The 24,209-nt window shown below is 47.4% G+C and overlaps 1 protein-coding gene across 1 annotated transcript in view; it reads right to left on the bottom strand.

Moving 5' to 3' along the window:
- The window catches only part of LARP4B (La ribonucleoprotein 4B), a 160,937-nt gene that overhangs the window by 59,347 nt on the left and 77,381 nt on the right, over positions 1 to 24,209 (bottom strand). The window contains exons 4-7 of the mRNA XM_075315469.1: positions 17,105 to 17,252; positions 6,449 to 6,601; positions 1,698 to 1,779; positions 977 to 1,113 (exon numbers count right to left, since the gene is read on the bottom strand). Of these exons, the coding sequence (XP_075171584.1) occupies positions 977 to 1,113; positions 1,698 to 1,779; positions 6,449 to 6,601; positions 17,105 to 17,252 (520 nt within the window). The remainder of the gene's footprint in view (positions 1 to 976; positions 1,114 to 1,697; positions 1,780 to 6,448; positions 6,602 to 17,104; positions 17,253 to 24,209) is intronic.

Genomic DNA, 24,209 nt, shown 5'->3' on the forward strand with positions numbered 1-24,209 from the left:
AAGAAATAAAAAATGTACGGCTCTCGGAAGAAAGAAGAAAAAAACGTAAAAACGCAAAATGCCCGGGGGCTGAAGGGGTTAAGCTGCAGATATGGGATTGATCTGCAGGTAATAGCGCTCTAAAGCTGTGTGGCCTCTGCACAGAAAGTGCGGATACTGGGAAAATTAACTATTTCTCCCGCCAGCCTCCAGATTTCTATCATAGAGGCCCGATTTCAGTCACCACTTAATATAACGAATGGGTCTGTAAAAAACCCGTACAGCACACGGATAGCATCAGTGTGCAATCGGTGCTTAACATTGCAAAGTACAAGCTTTATAGCTTCATTCTTCATACATACTGGAAAAACACGGTTAGCACACACTGCTGGCACAAGTACTGTTTTTTTCATGTATGTATTTGTGTTTTATGAATGTGAAGGGGACCTCAGAATGCTATTAAACTCATATCTGCAGGTTAATCGTTTTGTTGTTTTTACATGACTGGTTCCCTTAAGGAGTCAGTGGATAATAACAAAAAAAGTTCAGACATTCTACCTGCTCCAGTGAGGAAAAAAAAGGAGGGGAAAAAAAAAAAAAAAGATGCTGGAACTAGGATGACCGCTGTGTCCCCCAATGAAACGCCAGAGAAAATAAAAAAAAAGTCTGCTTCCCTTGGATGGTAACCCCACACAGAATAAAGCTAAATATCACGCTGCCCGTGGCCCTGAGCCTTTCAAGCAGTATCGAGATTGAATGGTGCTACAATGAATATCTGACAATCCCCCATCCACTTTTCTAAATATCTAAAGGAGCGGTAGAATTAAGAAGCCTCATTACCAGGACAACTATTCTTCATGTGTCCTGGTGGCATCACTAAAGAGCGCAGCGCTGGTGTGAGATTCTTTCACAATCTATGGGGATAACCGTAGTGATGTGGATCCTACACGAGCAGCAGACTAAACAACAAGCAAACTTCGAATGGATTAACACTCACATCTCAGTACATCGACTATTAAATCCATGTCAGTGCTGAGCTTCTTGACATGGTCAAGATTTGCTACCGTCAAAATTGGCACATATTGATCACTGTCCATTTGTGATATAAGGTACATGTCACTAGCGAGATTCTCTCTGCAAAAGAAAAAAAAGAAAACTTGGGATTAGAAACAAAAACACACGGGGAAATTAAATATTTTTTCATTCCTAAACTGGCCACCACATTGTTTGAAGCAAATCTGGCAGAAGAAAGACCTTCTAAAAGCTATTTGGTTGGTGTTCTGGGTGTTGGACTCCCACAATATAGATTATTTCACTATAATAAAAAAAAAAAAAAAGTAGCATGAACTACACGTATGACATTATTTAGTTGTGTAAGAAATATACAGACATTAATACATAGGAAAGGATTCTCTACAGTTAGTGTAATCTATGAAAAACCCAAACTTCAAAAGTTGGCAGAAGCTAGCATAATGGTCTAAATCCTTCTATAAAATGATAAAAGTGGCCCTTTACCAGATATATACAGTGTATAGGCAATTGATTCATGAACCCATCCAATTAACACAAGATAATATAGGCCATGAGATGTGTATAGCTTTCCTCTCTGACCGTTGTTCTGGGATTGTGATCATATATAAATTTCTCCCAGCCCTAGTATGGACAGGAACAACACTTCTAGACAATTCCAAGCCGCAAACTGTTACGAGTCGACGTACCGAGATAAGCAAAATTCCAGTGTTTTCTTAAGCACATCTCGGAGGTCTTCTTGACCTTCTGGCTGTGGCAAATCAACTGCCCCTTAAGATTTAAAAAGTGAAAAAAAAAAAAAACAAAACGTTAATAAACTTTTAATTACAGTTAAAATATTTAATTAGGTAACCGGAAACTAAACAGTGATCAAATGAATGCATTAATTGGATAGGCCAAATTTGTACACGCACTGCCTACGCACTGTTCTCCCCCCTAGAATCGCCGGCCTCCTCACTGGGCGCTTGGAATTTACTTTTTGTTTTGAGACACCCAAGTATTTTATTTAGGCTCTGTGCGCACTGGGAAATGGAATTTTCTTGTGAAAATTCCGCATCCTCTCAAAGATTACCGTACCCGCGGTAAAAAACCGCGGGAAACCGCACCCGAAAACCGCATGCGGTTTGCCGCGGTATTATTCGCGGTATTGCCGCGGTTTTGCCGCGTGCGGGTTAGGATGTGCTTTATTGCATTCAATGCAATAAAGCACATTGAAAAAAAAAAGAAAAAAAAAAAGTCATTTAACCCTTTCACGACCGGCCGATTTTTCGCTTTCCGTTTTTTTTTTTTCGCCATTCTTTTTCTGAGAGACGTAACTTTTTTATTTTTCAGTCAATATGGTCATGTGAGGGCTCATTTTTTGCGGAACGAGCTGTACTTTTAAATGAAACCATCAGTTTTACCATATTGTGTACTAGAAAATGGCAAAAAAATTCCAAATGCTGAAAAATTGCAAAAAAAGTGCGATAGCACTATGGTTTTTGAGATATTTTATTCACTGTGTTCACTATATGGTAAAACTGATGTGTGGGTGTGATGCCTCAGGTCAGTGCGAGTTCGTAGACACCAAACATGTATAGGTTTACTTTTATATAAGGGGTTAAAAAAAAATCGGAAGTTTGTCCGAATAAAGTGGCGCACGTTTTACGCCATATTCCGTGACCCGTAGCGTTCTCATTTTTCGGGATCTTAGGCTCAATGACGGCTTATTTTTTGCGTCTCGAGCTGACGTTTTTAACGGTACCATTTTTGCGCAGATGCTACGTTTTGATCGCCTCTTATTGCATTTTGCGCAAAAGTTGTGGCGACAAAAAAACGTCGTTTTGGCGTTTGGAATTTTTTTGCCGCTACGCAGTTTACTGATCAGATTAATTGATTTTATATTTTGATAGATCGGGCGTTTCTGAACGCGGCGATACCAAATGTGTGTATATTTTTTATTTTTTTAACCCTTTAATTTTCAATGGGGCGAATGGGGGGTGATTTGAACTTTTAGGTTTTTTTTTAATTTTTTAAAACTTATTTTTTTACTTTTTTTTTATTTTACTAGTCCCCCTAGGGGGCTATTGCGATCAGCATTCCGATCGCTCTGCAGTATCTGCTGATCACAGCTGGAAGGCTGTAAACAGCAGATACGCTGTCTTTCTCTTTTGCTGTGCCCCGGGCACAGCGAAAGTGAAACCAATTCATGTGTAGTACAGGAGTCATCACATGACCCTGTACTACCATGACAACTATCGGGAGTCACGTGATCGCGTCACGTGACTTCCGGTTTCGGCGGTAAGTAAAAACTTTACCGCGATTGCGCTTATAATGGCGCTGTCATGTATTGACAGCGCCATATAAGGGGTTAATCGGCACGAGCAGATAACGATTCTGCTCGTGCCTAGCAGGCACACATCTCAGCTGTGAAAATCAGCTGAGATGTGTGCCGATCGCGGCATGCTGCCGCCGGAGGACCGCGGGCAGTAAGATTATGTCATTTAGGACGTAATTTTACGGCCCGCGGTCGTTAAGGGGTTAATTCTGAGATAGTAGATAGACAGAAGAATAGATAGAGGGATAGATAGATAGACAGAGGGATAGATAGAAGGATAGATAGATGACAGATCGCTGCATTTCCCACAGTCGGCAGTGAGTTCACATTACCGGCCGTGGGAAATGACCGGTAATTACCTCTGCTGTCTGCTGCATTCAGCCTGTGTCTGTGACAGTCGCGGCTGGATGTCAGCAGTGCAGGACGCCGGAGCGGTGGATTACGTCGGAGCTTTGTTTGGGGGGGGGGGGGTTAACAAAATGGTGAATGAGGCTTGTTGGTTTTATTTAAAATAAAGGATTTTTCGGTGTCTGTGTTTTATTCACTTTACTTACGGGTTGATCATGTCAGCTGTCACATAGACGCTGCCATGATCAAGGCTGGGGTTAATGGCGGTGGTCCCCCATCACCATTAACCCCTTGTATTACCTTGCCACCACTGCTACACGGTGGCAAGAAGAGCCGAGGACACGCCGGTATTGTCGCATAATGTATGCGACAGTGCCGGGGCAGCTGCGGCTGATATTCTCGGCTGCGGGAGGGGGAGTGAGGCGGGGGACATTATCCCTGCCCCTCTCCCTCCCCAGCCTGAGAATACCGGGCCGCCGCTGTGTGCTTACCTCGGCTGGAAGGTAAATATGCAGCGGAGCCCACGTTCTTTTTTTTCTATATTTCCGTTTTCTTTCTATGTGTGTTCTATGTGTCTGTGTCTATGTGATCTATGTCTGTGATGTCTGTGTCTGTGATGTGTTTGTGTTTACTCTATGCACGGCTTCCTCTTCCTGTAATGACATCACTTCCCTGCAAAACCGCAAGCAAGTGATGTACATTACCGGAGGTAAACCGCGAAATACCGCAGGGAATAACGCAGGAAAACGCAGTGAACCGCACAGAATTTGCTGCCTGCGTTATTCCCTGCAGGATTTCATGATTAACATTGAGTCAATGGAGTGAAATCCCGCAGCGATGTGCGGAAAAGAAGTGACATGCACTTGTTTTTGCTGCGGGATTCCCGCAGCAAAACATGCAGCTGTCAAATTCCGCCCAGTGCGCACAGGATTTTTTTTCTCCATAGGATTTGCTGGTGATTCACTGCAGAGATGTTATGAACATTTTCTGCAGCGAAACATGCAGCAAATCCGCGGCAAAATCCGGTAAGTGCGCACATAGCCTAATTGTAGAGTCCTGCTGCATAACCACAAGATTTGGCTCAAGTCACAAATGGAAAGTAGTTTCCTTTCATATAACAATGAAAACGTCCCTCTGCCAAAGTCATCATATGACTGATGCACAGGGTGCATGAGGAGCCACAGTCATTTCGCTGGAAAAATAGTGCTGCAAACCGCTCCATCTCTCCCACTAAATGTGAAAAAAAAAAAAACCTGCAAAGGCCGGCCAGGCCAGAGCCCGGCGCAAAAGGCCGGCCAGGCCAGAGCCCGGCGCAAAAGGCCGGCCAGGCCAGAGCCCGGCGCAAAAGGCCGGCCAGGCCAGAGCCCGGCGCAAAAGGCCGGCCAGGCCAGAGCCCGGCGCAAAAGGCCGGCCAGGCCAGAGCCCGGCGCAAAAGGCCGGCCAGGCCAGAGCCCGGCGCAAAAGGCCGGCCAGGCCAGAGCCCGGCGCAAAAGGCCGGCCAGGCCAGAGCCCGGCGCAAAAGGCCGGCCAGGCCAGAGCCCGGCGCAAAAGGCCGGCCAGGCCAGAGGCAAGCCAGTGTGTCTGCAGCCTTCTGCAAGGGCTAAAGCCAGTATGGTATGACTGCACACTAGCACAAAGGTTGAGCCTGGCAAGCTCAGAGCCTCATGCAAAAAACCATGGCTGTTAGCCCAGAGGCATTCTTTTACCTGTAATAATAGTGCTTTCATTTTAGCAACAAATAATGTAAATTGGATCCTAGGGTTTTATAGCCTTAGAAGCAAGAAGAGGCTCTTCTTTTAAGGCCCCGTCACACTAAGCAACATCGCTAGCAACATCGCTGCTAACTAACAACTTTTGTGATGTTGCTAGTGATGTTGCTGTGTGTGACATCCAGCAACAACCTGGCCCCTGCTGTGAGGTCGTTGGTTGTTGCTGAATGTCCTGGGCCATTTTTTAGTTGTTGCTGTCCCGCTGTGAAGCACAGATCGCTGTGTGTGACAGCGAGACAGCAACAACTAAATGTGCAGGCAGCAGGAGCCGGCTTCTGCGGAGGCTGGTAACCACAGTAAACATCGGGTAACCAAGAAGCCCTGTCCTTGGTTACCCGATATTTACCTTTGTTACCAGCCTCCTCCACTCTCACTGTCAGTGCCGGCTCCTGCTCTGTGCACATGTAGCTGCAGGACACATCGGGTTAATTAACCCGATGTGTGCTGTAGCTAGGAGAGCAGGGAGCCAGCGCTAAGCATTGTGCGCTGCTCCCTGCTCTGTGCACATGTAGCTGCAGGACATATCGGGTTAATTAACCCGATGTGTGCTGTAGCTAGGAGAGCAGGGAGCCAGCGCTCAGTGTGCGCTGCTCCCTGTTCTCTGCACGTGTAGCTCCGTGCGCTGGTAACCAAGGTAAATATCGGGTTGGTTACCCGATATTTACCTTAGTTACCAAGCGCAGCATCTTCCACGTGGCGCTGGGGGCTGGTCACTGGTTGCTGGTGACAGCTCACCAGCAACTCGTGTAGCGACGCTCCAGCGATCCCTGCCAGGTCAGGTTGCTGGTGGGATCGCTGGAGCGTCGCAGTGTGACATCTCACCAGCAACCTCCTAGCAACTTACCAGCGATCCCTATCGTTGTTGGGATCGCTGGTAAGTTGCTTAGTGTGACTGGACCTTTAGGCTAGATGGTGTGGTACAAGTTTTTAGATGTGGAAATCTCATTTAATCAAACATTTATGGCATTCAACGTCCATAAAATATTACTGGACCTGAAGGACCTACCTGAATGGGTGGTTTCATGCATAGATTCATATTCGGAGTTTCCCAGAGATATCGTTGTCATATCTGTTTGGTCTGAGACAGAAACAGATGGAGACTGGTCTTGCGTTAGCACAGCATTGTGTTCTTTCTGCTCATCACCATTGTTTTCCAGCACTAGGAAAGGTAAAAATACAAACATTAGTGACACTTCTTACGTGAAAGAAAGAAAAATCTAGAGCTAATATAACTGATTGCACAAATATGCACACGTTTAAACTAATATTTTGTTGATGCACTGTTTGAATTCATGACAACATTCAAGTCTTTTTGGCAGGGCAGCCATCAGCATGGCACATCTAGAACTGGCAATCCTTGCCCCCTCCTCCTTCCAGCAGCTGCACATCTGTCAGAATGTGAGGACATCTCCTGCGTACAGCGCCCTCTTCAGGTCACCCACAGTTTTTTCATTAGATTGAGGACTGCTGTGGCTGAACCATACAAATACTGATTTTCCACTGAAGCCATTCTTTTGATTTGGTGCTATACGTAGGGGTGTGGTGCTGAAAGGAGAATTTCCTTTTCATCTTCAGGTTTTCAGCAGAAGCCTGAAAGTTGTGTTGCAAAACTGATCGATATTTGGAACTGTAAGGCTACTTTCACACTTGCGTTGAACGGTATCCGTTGCATTGCGTTGTGTAACGGATGCAACGGATGTGTTGCATATAGTGACACAACGGATGCAACGGATGCTGCAAAACAACGCAATTCGTTTTGATTTTTTTTTTTTTTTTTTTCCCGGTTTTACCAGCGGCAGACTATAGTGAACGATCAGCTGATCGTTCCCTGCAGCCGGCCGCTGGGTGATCAGCTGATTGCTCCCAGTAGCCGGCCGCCGGGTGATCAGCTGATCGCTCCCGGCTGCCGGGTGATCAGCTGATCGCTCCCTGCAGCCGGCTGCCGGGTGAGCTGATCGCTCCCGGCCGCCGGGTGATCAGCTGATCGCTCCCGGCCGCCGGGTGATCAGCTGATCGCTCCCTGCAGCCGGCCGCCGGGTGATCAGCTGATCGCTCCCTGCAGCCGGCCGCCGGGTGATCAGCTGATCGCTCCCGGCCGCCGGGTGATCAGCTGATCGCTCCCTGCAGCCGGCCGCCGGGTGATCAGCTGATCGCTCCCTGCAGCCGGCCGCCGGGTGATCAGCTGATCGCTCCCTGCAGCCGGCCGCCGGGTGATCAGCTGATCGCTCCCGGCCGCCGGGTGATCAGCTGATCGCTCCCTGCAGCCGGCCGCCGGGTGATCAGCTGATCGCTCCCTGCAGCCGGCCGCCGGGTGATCAGCTGATCGCTGTCACTTGCCGGCGCCCGGGCATGCCGGCGGGCGGGCGCTCAGCTGAGCGCTGTGACTTGCCGGCGGCCGGGCATGCTGGTGGCCGGTCATTCAGCTGAGCGCTGTCGCTTGCCGGCAGCCGGGCGCTCAGCTGAACGTTCGGCCACCGCGAGCCAAAATAAAGTTTGATTTAAAAAAAAAAAAAAAAAGAGCATGCGCAGTGAAATCCAGAGGATTCCGCTGCTCAAAATAACGTTACATGCTGCGTTGCTCCCGCTGGGCGGAAGCAACGGAGCGTCGCCCAGCGGAAGCAACGCAGCTCCTTTTGGTACAATCCGTCAACCATACAAGTCTATGGGAAACAGCGGAATCCGTTAACGGATTCCGCTGTTTCCCAAAAGGGCGGATTGTAACGGAAGGAAAATAACGCAAGTGTGAAAGTACCCTAAAATACTTACATCTTGAATAAAGCCCAAGTTCCAGGTGCCAAAAAACAGCCCCAAAAGCCTAATGCTGCCTCCAGTTTGCAGTACTGTGGGTATGGTGTTCTTTTTTGTGTTGTACAGTGTTGGCTTTGAGCAACACATACCTTTAGGAATTATGGGTAAAATAATCAACCTTCAAAGACTTTGCATTTCAACAAGGAAGTGTAGACTTTTGTTAGATTGTATGTGCATTATAATATAATATACACACATTATGTACACAGTTTATCACAAAAGTGAGTACACCCATCATGTTTTTGAAAAAAATTCTCATCTTTTCATGGAATTACAAATGGCACATATGACAATATAAAGTAGTCAGTGTACAGTGTACATTTGGGGTGTCCTCTAAATAACACAAATCAGCCATTAAGGTCTAAACCACTGGTATTAAAAGGGAGTACGTCCTTAAGTCAAAATGGACAAATTATGCCCACAGAGTCAATATTTTCAAGCACTGCCTTAACTCTCTTGGGCATGGTCTGAGGACTGACAGGCGGACCCCCCCCCCCTTCCCAATAAACTCTACAGCAATACTTGCAGCACTAATACGTCTATTTTGAAAAGACAACCTCTGGATATGATGCGGAGCACGTGCACGCAACTTCTTTGGTCGACCATGGCAAGGTATGTTGAACTTCCAGTTACCAGTATATGAGAGAGTGTTAACGATAAACACCAAATGTAACACACCTGCTCCCCATTCACACCTGAGACGTGGCAACACTGATAAGTCACATGACACCGGGGAGAGAAAATGGCTAATTGGGCACAATTTTACCATTTTCACTTAGGGGTGTACTCCCTTTTGTTGCAATCGGTTTAGACATTAATGGCTGTGTGTCGAGTTAGAGGACACCAAATTTACACTGTTATACAAGCTGCACACTAACTACTTTGATACAATGTAAAGTGTCATATCTTCAGTGTTGTCCCATGAAAACAGAAAAAAATATTTGCAAAAATGTAAAGGGGTGTACTCACTTTTGTGACATACACACACATTATTATTGCTCGACATACATAAAACACACATACATATATCTACGCACACACAAACAAATTATAATATATAGTTTTGTTTTTTTTAAATATATAATTTAAAGGAAAAAAAATAAAAACACACAAACGTTCCAGACATGGACAGTATATATTCAAGTATGTATATTAAAATAAAAGGTAAATTGTTTTGTGGCAATCAAAATGCACTTTAAAAAGGGAACCTGTCACCAGGTTTGTCCCTTATAACCTGTGGCCACCACCAATGGGCTCTTATATACTGCATTCCTTCATTATACTCACCTAGGGGGCGGTCCGGTCCGATGGGTGTTGCTGTTCGCAGGGTCCGGTGCCTCCTCTCTGTTGCGATAGCCATTGTCCTTCTTCTGAGCCCCGTATGGATGATGCGACCTATGTCATCCACACAGGCCAGCATTGCGCTCCTGCACAGGCGCCCTCTGATCTGCCCTTCTGAGGTCAGATCAAAGTATTGCAGTGTGCAAGTGGTCTTTGACCTTTCTTTGCGCCTGCGCGTTACACTACTTTGATCTGCCCTTAGCAGGACAGAGAAGTGCGCCTGCGCCGGACTGCAATGCCGGTCTGTGTGGATAATGTAGGACGCATGATCCACACGTGGCTCAGAAGGAGGACTGCGATCGTAGTGAAGAGGAGGCGCAGAACCTGCGAGCAGCAACACCTATCGGACCGGACCCCCCCCCTAGGTGGGTATAATAAAGGTGTTTTTTCTGTTATCCAGAGCGGCCTGGGCTCTTATGTACAGTATTCTAGAATGCTATATATAAGGGCTAACTGGTGGTGGCCGCAACTTATGAGGGAAAAGCCTGGTGACAGGTTCCCTTTAATTGCTGTTCTACCTAGACACCCTCCTCTCTCATTGCAAATACTGGAAATTGACTAATCACTAGTGGACTTGGATTTTGGGACCCCTTGTGATCCACTAGTACTGCTATGGAAAGCTGTTTGCAGATTTGTATTCTGCAGCTGATAATGTAGCATTTAACATCAGCCATTAAAAAAGAGAATTTTGTTACTTACCGTAAATTCTTTTTCTTATAGTTCCGTATTGGGAGACCCAGACCATGGGTGTTTAGCTTCTGCCTCCGGAGGACACACAAAGTACTACACTTAAAAGTGTAGCTCCTCCCTCTGAGCTTATACACCCCCTGGTAGCCAGTCCTAGCCAGTTTAGTGCAAAAGCTGAAGGAGAATAGCCACCCACAAGTAGAACCGAGTAAGAACCGGAACAACCGGAGACTCTGTCCACGACAACAGCCGGTGAAAACACACGGAACAAGAAAATTGCCAACAGGCAACAGGGAGGGAGCTGGGTCTCCCAATACGGAACTATAAGAAAAAGAATTTACGGTAAGTAACAAAATTCTCTTTTTCTTTATCGTTCCTTTGGAAGACCCAGACCATGGGACGTTCCAAAGCTGTCCCTGGGTGGGAATAAACAGAAAAAACTAAGAAGTAGGCGGAGCCTAACTTCACAAGTGGGCGACAGCCGCCTGAAGGATGCGTCTGCCCAAGCTCGCATCTGCCGAAGCATGAGCATGCGCTTGGTAGGGCTTCGAAAAGGTATGCAAGCTAGTCCAAGTGGCAGCCTGACAGACTTGTTGAGCCGTAGCCTGGTGCCTAAAAGCCCAAGAGGCACCGACAGCTCTGGTAGAGTGTGCTTTGATCCTCGGCGGGGGAGACACCTGAGTACTCTGGTAGGCGTCCGAAATGGTCGATCTAATCCAACAGGCCAAGGTCGGCTTAGAAGCAGAGAGACCCTTGCGCCGCCCTGTGGTTAGCACAAAAAGAGAGGTGCACCGCCTAAGCACAGCGGTGCGAGACACATAAATCCGGAGAGCACACACCAGATCTAGAGTATGCAGCGCTTTCTCAAAGCTATGAACAGGGGCCGGACAGAAGGAAGGCAAGGAAATATCCTGGTTAAGGTGGAAGGGAGAGACCACCTTAGGAAGAAAGTCCGGGGTCGGACGTAGAACTACCTTGTCTTGGTGAAAAACCAAAAAAGGTGACTCCGAGGAGAGCGCAGCCAAATCAGAGACTCTCCTGAGAGAAGTAATGGCAACTAGAAAGGCCACCTTTTGAGAAAGACGATACAAAGAAACCTCCCTAAGGGGCTCGAAAGGGGGTTTCTGCAATACCGTGAGGACCAAGTTAAGGTCCCAGGGATCCAAGGGCCGCCGATAAGGCGGAATGATGTGAGAGACGCACCTTGCATGAAGGTGCGGACCTGAGCCAGCCGGGCGAGACGCCGCTGGAACAGCACTGATAGAGCTGAGACTTGTCCCTTGAGAGAGTTGAGGGACAGTCCTAGCTGCAGACCGGACTGTAAAAAAGACAGAAGGGTCGGCAACGAGAATGGCCAAGGAGAATGGCCGGAAGAGCGACACCAGGACAGGAAAATTTTCCAAGTCCTGTGATAGATCTTGATGGAGGAAGACTTACGGGCCCGAGTCATAGTGGAGATGACTTCAGGAGGAATACCAGAAGCCGTCAAAATCCAGGACTCAAGAGCCACGCCGTCAATTTGAGCGCCGCAGAATTCGGGTGGAAAAACGACCTTGCGAGAGAAGGTCTGGACGGTCCAGAAGATGCCACGGCATCTCCACGGACAGTTGGAGCAGGTCCGGAGACCAAGCTCGCCTGGGCCAGTCCGGTGCAATGAGGATGACTCGACGGCCCTCCATTCTGATCTTGCGCAGGACTCTGGGCAAGAGAGCTAGAGGGGGAAACACGTAGGACAGACGAAACTGGGACCAGTCTTGAACCAGAGCGTCCGCGGCGAAGGCCTGAGGATCGTGGGAGCGAGCCACGTAAACCGGAACCTTGTTGTTGTGACGGGATGCCATTAGGTCCACGTCCGGAGTGCCCCACTTGCGGCAGATTGACTGAAACACTGCCGGGTGCAGGGACCACTCGCCACCGTCCACGGATTGACGGCTGAGATAATCTGCCTCCCAGTTTTCTACGCCAGGGATGTGGACTGCGGATATAGTGGACTTGGAGTCCTCCGCCCATTGAAGGATGCGTTGGACCTCCAACATTGCCAGGCGGCTGCGTGTCCCGCCTTGGTGATTGATGTAGGCAACCGCTGTCGCGTTGTCTGTCTGGACTCGAATGTGCCTGCCCGCCAACAGGTGGTGAAAGGCTAAGAGAGCTAGAAGCACAGCTCTGGTTTCCAGCACATTGATTGAAAGGGCTGACTCGGACGGAGTCCAAGTGCCCTGAGCTCTGTGGTGGAGATGTACCGCTCCCCAGCCGGATAGGCTGGCATCCGTGGTGAGAATCACCCAGGACGGAGTCAGGAAGGAGCGCCCTTGGGACAGGGAGAGGGGTCGAAGCCACCACTGAAGAGAGCTCCTGGTCCGTGGCGACAGAGCCACTAACCTCTGTAAGGAGGAAGGCAGCTTGTCCCAACAGCGGAGAATGTCCAGCTGCAAAGGACGCAGATGGAACTGGGCAAAGGTAACCGCCTCCATGGAGGCCACCATTTAACCCAGCACCTGCATCAGGCGCCTGAGGGAATAACGGCGGGGCCTCAGGAGAGAGCGCACCGCTAGCCGGAGAGACTGCTGTTTGATTAAGGGCAACTTCAAAAGTGCCGGCAAAGTCTCGAACTGCATCCCTAGGTACGTGAGACTCTGGGTCGGAGTCAGAGTGGATTTGTGAAGATTGACAATCCACCCGAATTGGGCTAGGGTGGCGAGAGTGAGCGAAACACTCCGCTGACAGTCTGCGCTGGATGTACCCTTGACCAGAAGGTTGTCCAGATAAGGAAGCACTGCTAACCCCTGGAGGTGCAGGACCGCAATCACTGCCGCCATGACCTTGGTGAATACCCGAGGGGCCGTGGCTAACCCGAAGGGGAGAGCTACGAATTGGAAATGATCCTCTCCTATCACAAAACGTAACCAACGCTGATGTGACACTGCGATTGGCACATGTAGATAGGCATCTCTGAGTTAGCGGACGAGGCGGAAGGCTTAGAGGATGATCAGTTGGAGGAACTAAAGGAACGAAACCTCGATTGATTCCTACCCTGGGCAGGTTTCCTGGTCTTGGTTTGTGGCATGGAAGTACTCTTCCCGCCAGTAGCTTCTTTAATGATTTCATCCAGCTGTTCACCAAACAGCCGTGAACCAGCAAAAAGGAGCCCAGCAAGAAACTTCTTGGAAGAAGCATCTGCCTTCCACTCTCGAAGCCACAAAATCCTGCGGATAACAAGAGAATTAGCTGAAGCCACCGCAGTGCGGTGAGCAGCCTCTAGCATGGCAGACATGGCATAAGATGAAAAGGCTGAAGCCTGAGCAGTTAAGGTAACCATCTCAGGCATAGATTCCTTGGTGAGGGAATGCATCTCCTCTAGAGAAGCAGAGATGGCTTTGAGAGCCCACACTGCTGCAAAAGTCGGGGAAAACGCGGCCCCCGCAGCTTCATACACAGATTTGGCCAGAAGGTCAATCTGACAGTCAGTGGAATCCTTAAGTGAGGTGCCGTCAGCCACCGACACAACGGTCCGGGCTGAGAGCCTAGACACCGGAGGGTCTACCTTTGGGGAGTGAGACCACTCCTTGACCACCTCAGGTGGAAATGGAAACCGGTCATCAGAACCACGCTTTGGAAAGAGTTTGTCAGGGCAGGCCCTGGGTTTGGTCACAGCGGTCTGAAAACTGGAGTGGTTAAAGAACACACTCGTCACTCTCTTAGGCGAGGTAAACTGATGTTTTTCTGCCAAAGAGAGTTGCTCCTCTGACACTGGCGGATTGAGATCCAGCACAGAATTAATAGAAGCAATCAAATCACTAAGGTCCGAGTCACCCTCAGAGAAATCGATGGGATACATAGCCTCCGAGCCCCCAGTGAGGGCATCCTCCTCATCTTGAGAGTCAGCTCTTGAGACAGAGCCGTGGGATGGGGAGGGGGAGGAAACCCTGCGCCTTCTCTTAGAAGGACGGGGTCTGGGATCAGATGATGAATCCTCCGTGAGCTCCGATGGACGGAGGTCAGAGGATAGGAGTCCTCTGTCAAGAGTATTAGAGGCACCCTGTGAGGGAAGCTGATGCATATTCATCAAAGTCCTGGACAAAAGTCCCATGGACTCAGCAAATGACTGGGATATGGACCTAGAAAAGGACTCTACCCAGGCCGGGGGTTCAGTCACAGGTGCAGCAGCAGCCTGAGAGACCACTGGGGGTGAGACTCCAGGCTGTGGCACCGCCAAGTTAGAGCAGACATCACAATGTGGATAAATTCTCGGCTCAAGCAGCAGGAGCTTACATGCAGTGCATGCAGAATAAAGCTTTGGAGCCTTGCTCCTTGTGTGAGACATGCTGCTGGAGTGGGGGCTTTGCAGAGAATGAACCCCAGGGAGAATATACAGAGGTCCACAACCGGAGACCGGCTGTGGCTTACCAGACCGCTTAGCGCGGTGTTGTGTGCCCTCCAGATCCCGAAGCCCGGTCCCCCAGTCGCAGCACCTCAGAAGAGATGCAGAATGCAGGATGTCCCAGAGCAGAGTGAACTCTGCCTGAGAAATGGAGAGAGGGGGCGGGACTAGGGGGCGTTCCTATAAAAGAGCGGGAACTGGAGGGCTATAGAGACCTGCAGGGAAGGAGGGACGCCCCAGCAGTGGGGAGTGTCCCTCCCCTGTGTAGAACGGCCGCCGGGAGGAGCCGAACCTGTCCCTCTGCATGAGTGACATGCGAGGGCAGGAAAATAAAACTAGGCCTCCGGCGAAGCCAGGGCCTAAATTTAGGCGGCGAGGCCGACAAGCAGGCACCATTGGCGCGGTTCTCAGGCAAAAGCTAGAGAACCCGCCGGAAAAGTTAAAACAATCACATACAGCATACTCTCCCCTTAAAATAAAGAACCGGGACCCCCAACATAAACGTCTCAGGTACTTAGCTGCTGAGACGCAGGGCCATGTCCCTGGGGATGAGTGCTCCGGTCCAACAGAATCCTCAAGGGGCTGTGGATGGAGACCGGACTCCTGCCAGGCATGGAGACCGTGCTGGCTCCCACTTCAAGCCAGAGCCCAGAAGGGATGGTGAAGGAGCGCGGCATGTAAGGCTGCAGCCTTGTAAATCAACTTTAACAACACCGCCGACACAGTGGGGTGAGAAGGGACATGCCGGGAGTCCAGACATGGACCCGCTTTTCTTCAAACGCTTTCCAAAAGTCAAACAAATCAGATGAGAATGCATGTGTGGATGTATGCCTCCTGACACTAAGCAAAAAACTGGCTAGGACTGGCTACCAGGGGGTGTATAAGGTCAGAGGGAGGAGCTACACTTCTAAGTGTAGTACTTTGTGTGTCCTCCGGAGGCAGAAGCTAAACACCCATGGTCTGGGTCTCCCAAAGGAACGATAAAGAAATTAATAGATAACCATATTTAATAATTAAAAAAAAACAAACCCTGCCAGAGCAAGAGTAGTGTACTCCATCACATCTCTGCACTTCTAATAAGAGACATTATGCCAGGAGGGGGAACAACTCGTATGCCATCAAAAGACTGCATTATCCTCATAGAACAATCCCATGAATACATTATAAAAAGGACAGGAAGAGGTTAAATCTATTGCAAAATTCTGGAAAGAAGAAAAAAAAAATAAAAAAATCACAACATACCCGGCATGCTGCTGATGTGGATATCTAAATTTAACATGTGCATGTATATTTTTAGAAGAAAAAAAGTGCATGAATACAGCGAGGCATAACAGTTTACCCTAACAATAGGAGACAGGGCCCTGCCTAAATGATCTTACAGTGTAATGGGATTGGGGAAGAGATGGGAGGAGGGGGTGTGCATGAGCTGAATATAGGGTAGGAGGACGTAGGACTGGAGTGATGGCTCAGGCAGATTATATACACTCGGAGATGGATTTTATGTGGTCTCTTTGTGACCAGTCTTTATGAGGGAAGGAGGATGGAGATTATCCATCTTGACAATGTGTTTATATCAGAGGTCACACTTGAGCCTGAATCGCAGTACCCGGCCGACCACTGGGCCACCTATATGCCTAGGAGACCGCTCGCTCAGCTCAGGTGATCGGTGAGCGCTAGTCTGATCCAAGTGCAGTCCGTGTTACAGGAACATCTACTGTATTAAATTTTACAAGATGAACTGGATTATAAAATGCACCCCAAATTTAGAGAGATTAAAAAAAAAAAAAATAAATAAATAAATGGGGTCCGTTTTATACTCCAGTGTTGTCTTATTGGAAGAGGGCAGCAGTGGTGGTTTAGCAGGGTCACAGAAGGCAGAGGTTGTGCTGACAGGCGCGGCGGGTCTGTGGTGGCAGCGGTGGCGGGTCAGTGGAGGCAGTGGCATCAGCGGTGGAGCAGGCCGGTGCGGTGAGTGTCCCAGTTTGTCCGTGGTCCTGGTTCAAATTATGTTGCCTGGAGTGGCGCATGCGCAGATGGAGCTCTCATCTAAGAGCTCCATCTGCGCACGCGCTGACTCCCAGCGCCATCATTTGAAACTGGGACTGCGGACACACTGGGACACCTGCCGCACAGCCACCCGCCCGCACGCACGCAGAGTGGCAGCCAACAGGCCGCCCTGCCCACCTGGAGAGGCAGCCGGCCTCTAGGACAGAGAGGGAGCCAGCACCGACAGGCACCCGGCTGCCCGAACGCACCCGGTCGCCGCACAGACAGCCCCCTCCCCCCGGTAAGCTATACTCGGATTTTAAGAAGCACTCCTCATTTTCCTCCCAAAATTTTGGGAGGAAAAGTGCGTCTTGTAATCTGAAAAATACGGTAATGCTATATTGCAGAGCAGGGTGTCACAACTCTGCACAGACTTGATCCGGGCTCGGACGACGGTTGTACCTTCTTTGGAGGAATCAGGAGGTTCATCAGGCAGCTCTTCCCAGGTTTGGCCAACTGTTCCGTCAGCAGCTCCACCCGCTTCCACATGCAGCATGTGATTCCCCCATACTTTAGCATTGGGGTTTAATTCAGAAACCTTTGCTGATTCCTGTAAAACAAGAAAAAATATGACTGTGAAAAGTACTAAAACCTAATGTTAAAAGAAAAAAAAAAAATGGCTAAAATAATTAGATGCAAATACACTGTGTACTGGAGTTTTGTAGACTGCAGCTCTCATCTATAACAGATATACAGCGCTACAAGGAAACGTCATTCAGAAACAGGTTTGTTGAAGCTTTACAATACATTACCTTACAGGAGATTAATTAGCATTTTTTTTATTTTATTTTTTGTTTTGATATTCAGTTTTTTGTATGTATTACAGTCAATATAACACTCTATTAAGCAGGATAGTAGAAGAGTCCATGAGATCGGCCTGATGACATGGCCCACTGTGGTGCAGACACTATGTGCACCCCCTAAAAGGGAACTTGTCAGGTCCAATATGCACCCAAACCAAGAGCAGTTCTGGCTGCATATTGCTAATCCCTGTCTAACCGTCCCTGTATCTAGTGGCATAGTTAAAAGATCTTTAGAAAACGTATTTCTTAAGATATTTTTTCGTATGCTAATGAGCGAGGGGACTAGTCCCCTGGGCGTTAGTTCCCATGGCTACTCGGCTCCTTTAGCATGTTAGTACGTCCCTGTGAGTTTGCTGACATGCTAATGAATGTGCAGCGTCACAGGATGATCTCACTCACCTCTCCACTGCTATCACGTCTGATGCTGGTTGTCGGCTAAGTGAGCATGACCCTGGAGTTTGGGTCATTTGCACCACTTCAGTTTGAAGCCAGGACACATACACCCGGCTTCATAGTGCGCATGACCGAAACTCTGGGGTCATGCGCACTGAGCTGAAATCCAGCGATGGCAGCAGAGAGGTGAGTGAGATGATCCTCTGATGCTGCACATTTATTAGCATGATAGCACACCCACAGGGGCCACAGGGGTGTACTAACATGCTAATGCAGCCGACAAACTAACACCCAGGGGACTAGTCCCCACGCTTAGTAGCATACGATATAAGATCTTTAGAAATACTTTCTAAAGTTCTCTTTATCTATGCTAGTGTATACAGGGACGGTTAGACAGGAATTAGGAATATGCACCCAGAACTGCTCGTGGTTCTGGGTGCAAATTGCCCCTGACAAGTTCACTTTAACCTACCATATGCACCAAAATTAGGGAGAAGGGGGGGGAAGCAGCAAGCAAAGAATCAATGGCTAGTTTTACAAACATCCAGAATACTTCTCGTTTCTCATAGATCCTTAAGGAATGATAAAGCTAAAAGTCAGCTAAATACACCAATAATAACAGGTTTGACCGACTGTCTAATGTGTATAAGGGCATAGGTCGACTCATAGTTGGGGGAGATGTCGACCGTGCATGTCCGATTTTAGACTGTCAATCGCATTGTTCTAAAGAAAATCTGCCAGCTAATGTGTCTGATAGCTAATACAGGAGCACTTGGCCTAATGGGCACCACTATGTATGGGGAGGAGGCTGCGATGGCTTCGGCCAACAACCAACTAATATGACTAGCCTAAATGTGATTGATTGCCATGGACATTTCGACTTTTTTCCCCTTCACACTCACAGACAAATTAACCAAGCTAAATGTGGCAGAATTCCCAAAAAATTATCTTTTATGACTTGCACCATATTTATTACAAGTTTTAGACACCCTAAAGGGGTGGTTCACCCATATTATTGTCTAGATCGATATTATATTGAGAAATAATGTCTCTCTCAAATATCTTATGTTGGCAATAGTGGCTGTGAGAGGTGCTATTGCAGGCCATTGTTCCTGGCTCCGTGACCTCGGGGATCTGGTGACGTCACATCAAGTCCCGGACACGACACATCCCTGCGGCCGGGCCCAGTCTTCCTGACTCACTGAGCCTTTGGCCCACAGCCTATCTCACACACACACACACACACACACACACACACACACACACACACACACACACACACACACACACTGCGGCCGGTCGCGGTGTCAGGAACTTGACGTGACGTCACCGGATCCCTGAGGTCACGGAGCGGGGAACAGCGGTCTGCAATAGCGCCTCTCACAGGCACGATTGCCAACATAAGGTATTTGAGAGAAACATTGTTTCTCAATATATCGATCTAGACAATAAAAAATATGGGTGAACCACCCCTTTAAGTTAATTGGCGGATTAGGGGCGTGGCCTAACATGCAAAAGGTATAAATTTCCGCCACAAAGTAGGAAAACTAACACTTGGTATAAATTCAGACTAGAATGCGGTAATGGAACCGGTCAGCTTATTTTTGCTGAACAAATGGCACTTCCTTGAAATGGTGAATATTATGTAGATGGAAAGGGGTGCACTTAGTAGGTTCCAAAGCCAAGAAACTAAGTATAGACACAAGGCACTCCCAAAATTCTTGATGCTGTGATTTTAACAGTGGATGTGCATAAATAACATTTTCGGTCACAGAAGACCTTCTTCAGTTGCACATGGGGAAACTGGATGGTGCTCGTGACACAGTGCGGTATCCACCGCTGCCCCATGCTTATTTTTGCTATCTAAACCATGTGGCAGCATAAAATCAAATTGCAGCCAGGTACATTTTTCTCCTGTGTGTACATAGGAAGAGACCTGTCAATCACCTGCAGTGACGTTGGGAGAAGATGGCCGAGCCGGACTAGTGTAAAGATTCAGCTGGGGACTAAACACCGGAGTATTTCAGAGAAAAATATACCTGCAATCATGCAACCAGGAGTTGATGGCTGTCTGTACTTTGGGCAGCTAAAATAATCTGACAGGTTAAAAGGGAAGGTGCTCAAAAAAAAAAAAAAAATTTCAATAACTGAAAAAAATGGAAAGTATTAATGTTTCGTTTAAATAGTGTTTAATTGAGCAATATAATATAATATAATATAATATAATATAATATAATATATATATATATATATATATATATATATATATATATATATATATATATATATATATATTTTCCACTGTTAAACACTAGGGGGAGCAGCTGCTGAAATCCTACAGAGATCCCACTGTAGAAATAGCCTGGATTACAGCTGCAGTAAAGTGGGCAGAATCTGCTCTCCTGTGTGTGATGTCACCTTCCCCTCCCAACCTGGGTGTTTCCAAAGGAACAGGGAATGAAATTTAGGATCACAGTGCGGAGCCATTTTGCTGGTGACCAGAAATGTATAAAGACAGCTGGAATATTACACAAGATAGGATTAGATACATGGCTCAGCAGACAGTCTCACACAGGATAGAATTAGATACCCAGCTCTGGAGACCATATCACACAGGATAGGATTAGATACACAGCTCAGCAGGCAGTATCACATAGGAGAGGATTAGATACACAGCTCAGCAGGCAGTATCACATAGGAGAGGATTAGATACACAGCTCAGCAGGCAGTATCACATAGGAGAGATTAGATACATGGCTCAGTAGACAGTATCACACAGGATAGGAATAGATACACAGCTCAGCAGCGGTCATCACAGAGGATAGGATTAGATACCCAAGCTCTGGAGACAGTATCACACAGGATAGGATTAGATACATGGCTCAGCAGACAGTATCACACAGGATAGGTTTAGATACTGTCTGCTGAGTTGCTGTATCACACAGGATAGGATTTGATACAGCTCAGCAGGCAGTATCACACAGGATAGGATTAGATACAGCTCAGCAGGCAGGATCATACAGGATAGGATTAGATACAGCTCAGCAGGATCACACAGGATAGGATTAGCTACACGGCTCAGCAGGCAGTATCACATAGGATAGGATTAGATACCCAGCTCTGGAGACAGTATCACATAGGATAGAATTAGATACACGGCTCAGCAGGCAGTATCACATAGGAGAGATTAGATACACGGCTCAGCAGACAGTATCACACAGGATAGGTTTAGATACAGCAACTCAGCAGACCGTATCACACAGGATAGGATTAGATACTGTCTGCTAAGTTGCTGTATCACACAAGAGAGGATTAGATACACGGCTCAGAAGACAATATCACATAGGACAGGGTTAGAGGGAGAGCGGGTGGGTGTCCGTGGAGACAGTAGCAGCAGCAGAGGGGGGAGGGGCGCCGGTACTCTCATGCTCTGCATGCACACAAACACACACACAGCTCTGCTGCATGGACGCCGGTGGTGGGGGGAGAGCAGGGCTGGGTGGAGTGGGGGGGATGGGGGTGTCATTGCAGACAGTAATCCACCGCTGCACACCGCTCCAGCTGTCGGTAACGTTACTGTTCTTGGATCTGTTAGGATGGTACTGCTTGGTCTTTCAGATCCTGGCTGTAGAGGAAAAATGCAGTCCAGCTGAAAGCATGGGCTATGGAAAAATGGCGGCTGAACACACCCACGGCTGTGAATTGGGCAGCCCACATAGGCGTTACCATTTCAGTTGTAATAAAAACTAAAAGGGGTCGGAATCCGACTACTATCGCCTACGTCCATGAGGTGCTGTAAATTGAGCCTGCACTGTCGTGCTAAAACTTGGAATTTAAAATGGCAGCCCCCATTGCCAGCTTTCCAGCATTATAAAAACTGAAAGACCTCTTTATTTAAAAGCAAGATAACATTATAACTGCATGTTATCGTACAAGTAATCATTGTTTGGATTATATAAATCCGCGACACCTTCCCTTTAAAATACACTAGACCACTCCAGCAGCAGGTTTAGTTTGACAGCGCTGGAGTGACGCTTTAAATCCTCCGCTTCACCTTTTAATGACACTGCTCCAGTCCTGCGGCACCATCTTGTGCCCGTAACTTCTGCCTGGCCGGAAAACAGGTTATATGACAAGCTCCAAATATAAAGGTCTATGAGAGCCAGAACGAGGATCTAATAGACTTGTATTGTGTTGTGACCCCTAATGCACTCCATGAAACACTGGAGCTGCCGGCAGGTCACAAATCGACGAGACCGACCTAGCGGCGGTGATCGAATATGAAGACGCCAGAAGGTGAGTATATGACAGGAGTCAAGGGGCTTAATTTTAAAGCAGTTTGAGTGATGCTTTAACTCTATTAGGGAGCGATACAACCTAAAATCAAATTTGACATCTTTATTGTGAATATGTAAAAACAGTGGCGAGATAGTGGCTTTGGGAGGAGATTCTGCTCTAGTACATAAGGAGAGAAAAATCAAAATGACAAAATATAAGAGGATATATCCTATATACACATCATAAAATCATTCATGTGCATATATTATATAATATAGCTTCCGAATACAAAGCAGCTGTTACAGATCCACCTGACAACACAACATATAAATGCATCGTCAGCCATCACATTCCACATGAACACGAGTAAATTACCAGGTACAGCCGCACAGTATCATTATCCTAATGAGACCTAATCCCATGTCATCCCCACAGCTGGTCTCACCAGTATTTGCGATCCCTACTTATAAGCGGGGCAGATAGCACATCAAATAAGCAAAGCTTCAGTGACATCCTAAAAACTTGAAAAAATGAAGTTGAATTAAATATTGCTCCACATACAGAATTCTCCACGCTCATCTGAAAAAAAAAATAGTAAAGTAACAACTTACAGAGTCACAGTCAATCTCCGGCCAACCCCAAATGCTTCGGCTTTCTGGAACCAGTAGCTGAAATGAGTATTTCTCTGACCCGATGTCCGAAACCTCCAAGCCTTCATCAAGGCACTGGTATTGGTGGTCACACGGCTGGTCTGATGCAGAACTATACCATAAGTAATCCACTTTATAGTCAGGTCTGGCCAAGAAATGTTCACCCGATAATACACAGGATAGGGGTAGATCACCGTCACATTGATCCTTGGTCTTATCCTGAGACTCCATAAACAGATCTTGCATCAGGTCTAGTACACACTCCTCATTACTTGGGTCTTTCCCATCTGTGAAGCCGGCAGGTAATGGGTGAATTTCATATGACGGAGTAGCAGCATATTGGTCAACCTGGTCCTCTTCAAAATTGGATCCGTAGCTATGAAGACCGTTCATTTCGCCTAATCCTGAGAGACCAGTATCCTCATCTGGACAAGAATATGCACCAACATCTTCATGAAAACGACCATAAGCCGAATCTACCATGGAAAAGTCTTCATTATTCTGATAATCAAGACCTGCTTTGTCGTCGTGTGTTTCGACTGCAATGTCACCCATTGTGTTAATTTCCACGCAAGGGTCATATATGAATTCATCATCAGGGGTGTTAAAGATGGGGCCGGTTTGCATCTTATGTAATACATCCTCGTGGTCCGAAAACAATTTCGGTTCCTGAAAATCATCCTTTGAAGAGATGTCAAAATATTCAACAACTGGAGATACACCATCCTTAGGGCTTGTATTCGGTGAGCCACTTTTCACCTCCCCATTAATTAGCAGTTTCGCAGAAGGAACAGAAGTAAATTCGTCTATTACAAAAGATTTTACAGCTCCAGACATGGTAGAGAAGCAATTACCTTCATCTTCTATATAATGTGAACAATTACCGAGATGTAAAGTTGGGTCTGCGTCATATTCACTAAACGGATTCCAAGCGGAGAACTTTTCAACAGATTCAATCACATCCGACTGCTCAGGATCGATTAGACTCCCAGAAGAATCGCTCTCGTTAGTAACATCCTCCTCGTGGTAAAATTCGGAGGTCTCAGTTGGAGCGTGTTCACTAACTGTGTAATCCATAGTATGTAGATCCTCAGGACTACCGTCATAAACATATTCATTACATTGCTCAATCACTTCACCATATAAGCAACTAGGTTCCACTGAGGCAGGTTGCTCTTCCGTGCTTTTTGGCGATTCCACAAAATCTTCAGCAATACTCTTTTTGTGATCCACAAGAAAGTGTTCTCCTACGGCGTTAATAAAAACTTGTGAGTCATCAATAACGTGATCATCCACTTGTTCTTCCAAGGGAGGAACTTCTGGACTTGGACCCAAGGATTTGTTGAAATTTATGTCTGGAGTGTAACATGTGCTTTCATTACG

This window comes from Anomaloglossus baeobatrachus, chromosome 6 (assembly GCF_048569485.1).
Source record: "Anomaloglossus baeobatrachus isolate aAnoBae1 chromosome 6, aAnoBae1.hap1, whole genome shotgun sequence".
Lineage (NCBI taxonomy): Eukaryota > Metazoa > Chordata > Amphibia > Anura > Aromobatidae > Anomaloglossus > Anomaloglossus baeobatrachus.